Source organism: Physeter macrocephalus, chromosome 5, assembly GCF_002837175.3.
Source record: "Physeter macrocephalus isolate SW-GA chromosome 5, ASM283717v5, whole genome shotgun sequence".
Classification (NCBI taxonomy): domain Eukaryota; kingdom Metazoa; phylum Chordata; class Mammalia; order Artiodactyla; family Physeteridae; genus Physeter; species Physeter macrocephalus.
The window spans coordinates 22521662-22532102 of NC_041218.1; the positions used below are offsets into that span (position 1 = coordinate 22521662).

At 45.4% G+C, this 10441-nt stretch overlaps 1 protein-coding gene across 1 annotated transcript in view; it reads right to left on the minus strand.

The window, feature by feature from the left end:
- The window catches only part of MEST (mesoderm specific transcript), a 15400-nt gene extending 8870 nt beyond the window's left edge, over positions 1-6530 (minus strand). The window contains exons 1-3 of the mRNA XM_007122796.3: positions 6394-6530; positions 3067-3221; positions 907-986 (exon numbers count right to left, since the gene is read on the minus strand). Of these exons, the coding sequence (XP_007122858.1) occupies positions 907-986; positions 3067-3221; positions 6394-6419 (261 nt within the window). The 5' untranslated portion in view covers positions 6420-6530. The remainder of the gene's footprint in view (positions 1-906; positions 987-3066; positions 3222-6393) is intronic.
- Positions 6531-10441: the final 3911 nt, after the last annotated feature.

Genomic DNA, 10441 nt, shown 5'->3' on the forward strand with positions numbered 1-10441 from the left:
AGGCAGGCGGACTCTCAACCACTGCGCCACCAGGGAAGCCGTCCAACATTTTTTAACTTGGCAATGATCCCTCCCAGATTGCCAAAGACTTTTTTACTCCCTTACAGTAAATGAGCAACAGTTCTACATTTAATCCTATTTTATTAAGCAACTCAAATATGCAAGTCTTCCAGTGCTGACAACAAAATCCTCGATTTTGGATTTTTAAAGGCATAGTAGGACCCAGAAGTCTGATTTCCTTACCTTGTACCAGTCATAGCTGGACGTTGGAAAGCCGTGTAAAAGCACAACTATCTCTGGACTTCCAACCACACCCACAGAGTCTTGGTAGAAGATACGCAGTCCCTTGTAGGTAAAAAATTTGCCTGATGACTTCCATGAGTGAAGAGCAGGGGAAAGCTGGGTGGGGCGGGATGTGCAGGTAGGCCACAAGCAGGGGCACAGCCAACAGCCCCACCTGGACCCACCACTCCCTCATCCTGATTCAGGTAAGACCTGGGCTACAAGACTCCATGTTTGGGTACCCAGTTGCACATGCCTGTTGGAAGATTTTTAATCACAGTTTCAATTTCAGTGCTTATGATTGGTCTGTTCATATTTTCTATTTCTTCCTGGTTCAGTCTCGGCAGGTTGTGCATTTCTAAGAATTTGTCCATTTCTTCCAGGATGTCCATTTTATTGGCATAGAGTTGCTTATAGTCATCTCTCTTGATCCTTTGTATTTCTGCAGTGTCCGTTGTTACTTCTCCTTTTTCATTTGTAATTCTATTGATTTGAGTCTTCTCCCTTTTTTTCTTGATGAGTTATTAAGCAACTCAAATATGCAAGTCTTCCAGTGCTGACAACAAAATCCTCGATTTTGGATTTTTAAAGGCATAGTAGGACCCAGAAGTCTGATTTCCTTACCTTGTACCAGTCATAGCTGGACGTTGGAAAGCCGTGTAAAAGCACAACTATCTCTGGACTTCCAACCACACCCACAGAGTCTGGGAAGAGGAGAGAGATCAGTTAGGCCGACGACCTAAGAAAATAACCTTGAAGAATATGAAAAATCTAAATAATCTGGTATAAAGGACAAGAAACCCTGACCAAATTAATGAAATTAAAATAATAGATTTCTTTTAAAATGCAAGCTTATTGCTTTACGTAAGAATAGGCATTTGATATCTGTTTTCTTTTATTCTGTATATTTAAAAATTGTAAATATAGCCAATATTTTATAATAACTTTAAATGGAGTATAATCTATTAAAATATTGAATCACTAATGTTCTACACCTGAACTAATATAATATTGTAAATCAACTATACTTCAATTTTTTAAAAACATAAATAGCTCACTTTATATGAAAATACTTCACGACAGACTGCTTACTTTCACCTAGATTTTTAAGAAGTATTTCCTCATTTCTCCCTTTATTCTGTATCATTAATATATAAATTGCTTTTCCACAGTAAAAAGTAAAGCTTCACAGTTAAAAGTATATAGTCACAACTTAGTAACTACAAGTTCTTTGTACCTTATTATTAATGGCCTCACAAAAATTCCCTTCCTCAACCCAGTGAGTACCTCAGTTTATACCATTTGTCCAACAATTTTATTTCCTGCAGAGGAGACTCAACTGAATATTAAAAGCATAATGCTCAACTATTGCAAAATTCTAGCAACTAAAAAAAAGGCTAATCAACATAAACATGAACATTTTTAATGTATAAACATCTTTTAAATTAGCCAAATATTTAAACAGTTAAGTAGCCTTGCTAATAAAAAATATTAGATTAAAACTGATAGATTCATATACTGCCACTGGCATGAGAATTTGATAATAAGGTTTACAAAAATAATTTAGTTAGAAGCAATGAAAAATTTTATATACTTTAGCCTAGGAGTCTTATTCTTGAGACTCCATGCAAGTAAATCATTTCATTTACACGTAGTACTATTTGAAAAAATACGGAAAAAATTAACACATACGTGGAGATTTCCCTTTAACATTATTTAAAACATTGGAAAACTAGAAACAACCTAAGTGACCAACATAAAGAAAATTATATACTTACTTTTAGTTGAATATAGCGAATGAGAGGAGGTCAGGAGCAATAATGAAAAACGGTTTATGACAAACATTTTTCGTTATTGCTCTTGACCCCCGCCCAAAAGAAATCTTTTCCAATCTTGTTTCTCATTCCCTTTACCTATAAAATGAGGTGAACAGCACCTACCTCCAAGTACTGTTGTAAAGATTAAACGAAATTATGAAGGTTGACAACATAATTCAATGCCTAGCATAAGGTAATTAATTGGTAAGTAGCAGTCATAATAATTATTAGCAAATTAACTTAGACAAAGGTATAAGACTTAAATCACAGTTATACATATAACAAATAATCTTTATAGAAACAATAAAATGAAATCAGGGATGGGGGGAACAGAACCAATGGCAGCTGTATCTATGGATGCTGTTTATATTATCTGGCACTAGGGGCGCTCACAAAAGAAAGCCAGTACTATCTATCACTGCAAATCAGGCTACAAAGTAAATTATACTGGTCACATATACACTACCAAACGTAAAATAGATAGCTAGTGGGAAGCAGCCGCATAGCACAGGGAGATCAGCTCGGTGCTTTGTGACCACCTAGAGGGGTGGGATAGAGACCCAAGAGGGAGGACATATGGGGATATACGTATATGTATAGCTGATTCACTTGTTATAAAGCAGAAACTAACACACCACTGTAAAGCAATTATACTCCAATAAAGATGTTAAAAAAAAAAGTCAAAATCAGAAAAAAATAAATAAATAAATTATACTAACAAGTCAGTCTATGGACAATGGAATCTCCATTCCACCACCCTCACCCTCCCAGCAATTTTCTTTGAGTTTCCCCGCTATCAAGTTAATGAGGGGAATTAGTCCATTCCTTCACATGGACACTACACAGAAAAAGAGGGTTTTCCCCTCCATCACTGAGGGGCAACAGAGACCAATGGACACAAAATAAGTACCTCAGAGGGACCCATGGGACCTCTACATGCAGAGTGTTTCAAGAGCCCTGTTCTTACCTTGGTAGAAGATACGCAGTCCCTTGTAGGTAAAAAATTTGCCTGATGACTTCCATGAGTGAAGAGCAGGGGAAAGCTGGGGGGGCGGGATGTGCAGATAGGCCGCAAGCAGGGGCACAGCCAACAGCCCCACCTGGACCCACCACTCCCTCATCCTGTAGGAAAATCAGAAACCCGGGGTAAGCAGTTGGGTGACGTTGTACACGATTCTAACACAAGCCCCAAACTGGTAAAACAGGGTGAGGAATTTCTGTACCATGTGGGACTACCTTGTCCTCCATGTCATTCAGGGCAGAAAATTTACCAAGAATGTAAGTGTACTCTGCCTGCTATGGCAATCACCATATATGCTCATCATTCTGATTTTAAGGAAAAAATATACTATTTTCATATGTAATCTTCCCCCTCAACTTCATCCCACTTTAACCCCACAGCCCCTCCCCTTGTGCTCTTCCCAAGACCTGCTGTAGAGGTTTTATATAAAGTAAAAGGAAGATAAATTACTTAAGTAACTTCATTGTCTTCTATCAAGGCTTTCTGGGGGGAGGGAGGGTTCCCTTCATATTTACTTTAAAAGCTCTACCATCTACCCACCAGCCCCGCACCGGTAAAATGTTTTACATGTGTGTATATATATATATATATTTTTTTTTTTAAACTAATGTTTGTTTTAAAATATATATATAGGAACATCACATGTCCTAAAGCAGAGAGCTGCTCTTGATTTTCTAATATTTATCGACACTCTGACTCCAGTGAAGCCCAGTTTGCTACTACTATCTGGATTTGTGCTGAGAAACTGCTCAGGGTAAAGAGTCTGTGAAAGTAAGAAGATAGGTGCCCTGTATATTCCAACGTAAGCAGCTTTGTCATGACCCTGAATATCTAATCTCTTGAGAGGTCAGGGCAGCAGATTATATTTCTGCTTTTCTTAGCAGACTCTTGAGGAAGCTCCCCCATTTATTTAATTACTTAGGATGCCCCTTCCTTCCCATTCCCCCCCAAAAAAGGGGGCAGAGCATCTGAGAATTGATTTTGTTTTGGGGAGGAAAGCACTGATTTGCACACCCAACTTTCCCATGCTCAGGACTTCGAAGGTCTAGATCAATTCATCCACGATGACAAGAAGTGCTAAGCAGGAGTTAGAAACAGTTCCCTCTGTTTCTAGCTTATGACTCCTGATGGCCACCAGGGAAAGAACCATCAGTAGAATGGAAATTCTCTTAAAAATAGCCAGAATGGAAATACCTTCTAAAACTAAAATAAGAATTGCCAAGAACACAGAACTATAAGTAAGGGGAATTAATTGTGAAAGCCCTGGTGGAAATGTCTTTGTGTCTGTACCCTTCTACCATATTACCTGTAATCTGGCCACAATCTCTAACAAACTAATCCAACTCACAAGATATTTATTTATTTTAGAGTTTTTTTCAAAAAATAAGAGCCTGTAGTTTCACATCCACAGAGAATCTCAGCTCCTTTGCCTATTTTTAAGGTGTCACCAGGGCCGTCTTTTTTTTCTTCCCCCCCTCTGAAGTGCATATCCGTAAAACAGACCCAGTGATTTGGTTCTACCTTCCAAGGTAGAAAGATTAAGAAATGATTAGAAAAAGTGCCCGGAACATGACCATTATATCACAATATCCACCCCCCACAGTAGTAGTAGGCTACATCCCATTATCTCCTGAAAAGGTGAGATGACACAAAGTATCAGGTTTAGATGATCATTTCTAAGCGCTACCTGTCCTGGACTTAAGGTTATACATTTTCACCTGCGCATTTCATCACTCCTGATCCCCATACTTCTCATCTCATTCATTGACGGGTTCCAGCAGCCGAGTATCTGCAGTGACTCAGCAGAGAGCCGGGGAGGGGATACGAGAGGAGCCGAGCAGGAGAGGCTCCCCCGCCCCGCCGCCGCCCACCGTGCGGGGCGGTGAGGGGAAGGACAGACACTCTCCGCTCGGGACACCCTCACCCCGCACCTCTTCCTTCTCTTTTACGCTAAGAAAGCGAAGAGGCAACCCCTCAGAAAGCCGCTTGCTGTCTTAATTATTTCAGTAAAAATGCCCCCAACAACATTTTAGGATTTTTAGTACGTAGCAATCAGGCAGTCAGTAGGCAAAATAGATTAAACATTTTTTGACCCAAATCTCCATTCTTTTATGAGCCAAGAATCAAGAGTACAAATTCAGCAAACCCCACTAGCAAACCTTCCAGAAATTAATGAACCTTTCCGAGCCTTTATTTCTTCATCTTGTAAACAGGAAAAATACACACATTTAATACCACCAAACCTGCCCACTTCACAGCATCGCGGTGAGACTATGAACTATTTTGTAAACCAATGCACATAATTCATGTGTAATATTATGAGTTTGGTCACATCATTCTCACTTGGCTTCCTGTTACTGAAATCTCAAAAATACTTAACGCCTCGGTGATAAGACACTGCCAGTTCTAGTCACACCTATGCGGTAACTCACGCCACGGCGACACCAGGGTCTTCAAATCCTAAATCACCGCAGGGCAATACCGGGGTCTCGAAATTCTAAATCGCGCCAGGGCGATGCAGGGGTCTAGAAACCCTAAATCGTGTCAGGGTGATATTCGGATGTTAAAATCCTAATTCACGCCAAGGCAAAACCCAGGTCTAGAAACTCTAAACCGCGCCAAGGCAATGCTGGGGTATAAAAACCCTAATCGCGCCAAGGCGTTACTGGGGTCTAAAAATCTTAAGTCGCGTCAAAGTGAAACCCGGGTCTAGAAACACTAATTCACACCTAGGGGGTACTGGGATCTAAAAATCCTCAATCGCGCAAGGGTGACACCAGGATCTAAAAACCGTCAATCGCACCAAGGCGATGCCGGGGTCTAAAAATCCTCGATCATGCCAGGGTGATGCCGAGGTCTAAAAATTGTAAACCATATCAGAGTAACACCAGGGTCTAAAAATCCTAAGTCACTCCAGGGCGCTACCAGGGTCTAGAAATTCTAAACCGCACAGGGTGACGCCAGGGTCTAGAAATTCTAAGTTGCATCAGAGAGATACCAGGATCTAGAAATCCTAAATCAGGGATATCAAGCGTTCTGAACATTCTACTGTGTGCAGGCAAGACATCCCCTTCCAAGCAGGTAGAACGGGCTCAGAGGACAGGAATGCATGCCCCCCACCCTCCGGAGATTTTCCCTCCACTGCGGGAGTCGCGCTCTGGCAGCCCCAGCTCGGACGGGCAAAGTCCCACCCGCTAGCCCGCACCCCATTTGGGGACGACGGCTCCAAGCCAGTCACACACGCCCCCCCCCCCGCGCCCACCACGCACCCACCTGCGGAGGCGATCTCGGCGCACCATGGTGGCGTCTTATCCCATGCCGCCTGCACACCGGCCCTGAGCAAAGGGCGCGCCGCAGCGCCCGCAGCGGTGCAGGGTTGGCCGGCAGCCGGGCGCAGCCCACAGCCCGCGAGGGCGGCGCGGCTGCGGCAAGCAGCGAGCGGCCACCGGGGCGTGCGCTGCGGCAATGCGCAAGGCGCGGTTGCCGCAGAGGAGGCGCCGCCCGCCGTGATGCGCCAGGATGTGCTGGTGGCCGTGGCAGCGCAGAGTGGGCACCGACTTTTAGAGCCCACCCGCGCCCCGCCCCTGGCCCGCCCACCGCGCCGCAGTGCCCCTCCCGCCGAAGCCACCCCTTTCCCCGCAGCCCCGCTGAGGGCGCAAGAATGGGGCGCCCCTCCTACAGCAGCTGCTTCGGAGGGCACCTTCAGGGGTATTGACCCCCACCAGCACCCCGCTGCTCCCTCACGGCCCCCTACCCTGAACCACAGTTTCTATAGCAAAAATCCTCCTCTGGTGAGTTAACACTGCAGGAAGAGACGATAGACTTCCTGAGACTCCATCATCTCCCCCAAGACCACCCATAGCCACCCCCCCCCCCCGAGCCCCAGAGGTGGCTGCTCGACCTCAGATGCAGTGGGACCAGGGCTTCCGCTATGGCGCCAGCTCACATCCCGCTTGCGATCCACGCTGAGGCGGGGGCTCTGAACCGCTCGAGTGCCCGGGCCAAAGCAGCGGTCCCTGAGCACATCCTAGGTCCCTAACTACAAATACCCACCAAGGGCACAACCGAGTGGCTAGGGAACGACAAGCTCGGCTGGGCTACCGCAGAGCTAATCGGCTGATTCAAGGGACGGCTGCTCGAGAGCAAAAAAAGGGGCAAAACTCGCGGCAAGTCTGGGCTCTCTCGGTCAGCCACCGCCGCGGCGCCAGGCACGTTTCCTCTGCACCAGCACGACGTGGTCGGCGTGTCGGAGGCCCGCCGCAGCCCTCCCGCGGCACCCACTCCCGGCACTAGCCCGTCCTGTGCCGGAAAGAATGATCGGCCGAATTATGAGACTAAAGCTCCCTTTGTTTATTCATTTATTTAAGACTGAATCACAATGCGAGGGCCCCAGTGGTACGGAAAAGAGGGAAGGATTTTTTTCCTCATCCACAATCCTTTAAAGGCATCTATCATGCCTTTGAAGAGAAAAGTGTAGAGAATCAGTGTCTGTTCGTTTTCTGGCTGTAAATTGAATTCCTGACGAACGCGTGGGCGGTGAGCGAGCCAGGCGGCCCGAGCGGTGCCGGCTCCCTCCAGCGGGGGCGCTGCAGGCCTCTCTTCCACTCGCGCCCGCCCAGGCTGCCCCGCCACTCCGCGGCCCAGAGCGCGGGCGAGCAAGATTCCGAACATCTGGGCGAAAGGCCGGGCCAGCCGAGCCCACCCGGCACCTCACAGTGTGCCAGGAAGCTGAGGGCCACCAGTCAGACATAGGAGAAACCGCCATCTATGAGCGTGTCACCAAAACGTGTGGCACAGTCCAGGGTACACCTCTACTGGTGTCGATTCCGAGGTTCATGAAACCAGTGCTAATTTAGCACCTCCAGAGCGCTAAGTGCCAGGGGTGCAAAGACGAAGGAGGAAGGCCCCTGCCCCCAAAGCGAGCTGCTGTCCATCCGGTGAGGATGACACACAAAAACTGACGCTGCTTAAATTTTCCCTTTAATTTCCTATCAGCGTTTTGTGACAGGTTGGCCCCCTCCCCCTAACATGCAAGCCCCTCAAAGCCCGAGCCCAAGTATTATTCACCTTTTGTATCCCCAGAGCCCGCCACGGCGCTGGCCACAAAGCAGACTCCTAATAAATACTGCATGAATAAGTACAAGAATTTGAGGGCACACAGGGGAGGAAGTAATTAAGGGGAGGGGGGAAAGGGTTGTCTTGAATGATGAATAGACATTTACCAGAGACAAAGAGCATTCCAACCAGAGGGGACGGCATCCGCAAAGCACCGGAGGCGCGTAGGACCGCACAACCTTTGGGGAAAACTCCAAGTCCTTTGGGCCGTGGCGCTGGTAGACAAAAAATTAGGCTAGAAAGAGTATTTCATCCTAAGGAGTTTACAATTTGTCCTGAAGAAAATGAGGAGCCACCGATGGATTTAAACCCTCTGTGGCCTTAAATGGTTACTTAATGAAATTTAAATTACTCCCCTTAACAAGTGGAAGATTACCTATTTGAACGAACCACCACCTTTTAAGCACTGAATTAATTACTCAGCAAAATTTAAATCGGTCCTTTCAACAGAATAAAGACTTTCTTATTTTAACTAAGACAACAATATATAACAAACTTGGCATTGTAGTTTTTCATATTTATCGTCAATGGAACCTATGAGTCCTACAAACAATTCCGCACTTTCATTCTCACCATACCAGAAGCACCAGCATCCAAGATGAAGGCAATTTTGTATTTAACGGACTGAGCGCTCACAAAGGATCTCATTCTGAAAGCCATGGAACATGTCCACCCACATGGAACAAGTAGGTAGACAGGAGGGGAGACTGCTGCGGGGGGAGGGCGGCAGAGGGGACCAAGGGAAGCACTTGAAGACAACGGGAATTCTAAGTCTGATGCTCACGACAAACCCTCCCGCACAGAGTGCTAGGAAAAACCTCCTTGGAAAAGGAGGGATCAAGGTTGAGAAGGCCTTCAAACCCATAACTCTTAGGCGAAGGAAGCATTCCTGTTTGGAAGAACCTCCCAGCACAGAGGCAAGGAGTCTGGAAAACGCAGAGGATACTAACAGAGATCAGCTTGGCTAAAGCCGGGAGAAAATGCTAGAGAATGCCCCAGAAGCCAAACAGTTAATGAGTTTTCTAACTGTGCCTGACTTACAGAGAGAAGCTTCCTCCACCAGGGGAGAATCTGGCCCAAGGTATAAAACATTTAGAGTGCCTGAGAAAACATGTAACCGTACATAAATCCAAAGCCTGCCTCTGGCTGGTTCTCAGTGCACCCTTTCAGTTCTTGGATACAAACACCACACTTGACCGACATCACAGGCAGCAGCATTCCCTCAACCCGTAGCTTATCATACATTCCTGTCACATTACAATTCTCAGACAGTCCCACATAAAAAGACCTCAGATTTGTGCAAAGATGAGGGTAGAAAGCTCAGCATTTATTAGCTTGCTGATGTGCAACAGTGGTGAGATCAGCAGGGCTGGTACAGTGGGTTCAATAATCATTTTTTTTGAACCCCAGTTTGAGACCCATAATATGACAACAAGGATATTTATGGAGACAACAGGACAGAACTGGGACTGCCACTTGCAAGAGCCATAATTATGGATTCAAATAAGCTAAAGAAGTTCAAGATGGGGGAAACCTGATTGAACAGCAGCACATAAAGCAAGTCAGGATTTTAGTTGTCAGTGAGTCAATGTGATATGGCTCCAAAAAAACCATTGTAGACTGTAGACTGTAATTAGAGAAGCACGCAGAATAAGCTAATCCTGCTCTATTCTGCTAGTGAGAAAGTGTTTTATTTTGTTCTGCAGAGCAGATATTAAGAGACACATAAACAGGAATTTGTTCAGAGAAGACCGACTAAAATGCATTGCAAATTATGTCACTGAAGGTGTAACAGCTGTCATATTTTAAGCTCCTACTATAGCATGGATCTTCACCCAATTTATCCCTAATTCTCATAATAACTCGCTAGATGAGTACTTTCATCCATATTTTTCAGAGAAAGGTACAGCAGCTCAGAGCACTGTTAGTATGTGAAGGGACTGGGAACTGAGCGCAGATGCGTCTGGCTCCAAAGCTGGCGTTCTTTCCACTACCCCACACTGCCTCCCTGTTTAAAATAACCGGGCATGTTTAGTTGGAAGAAAAGAAGCCTTGTGGAGTGAGTGGAAGAAGGGAAATGTGTTAGCAGTCCTCAAATATTTGTGGAAGCAGCATTAGACATTTTATTCTGTATGGCTCCAATGAGTGCAAATTGTAGAGAAACAGATGTCGATTCAACATAAAGAATTTTCCAGCAGGGCTGTCT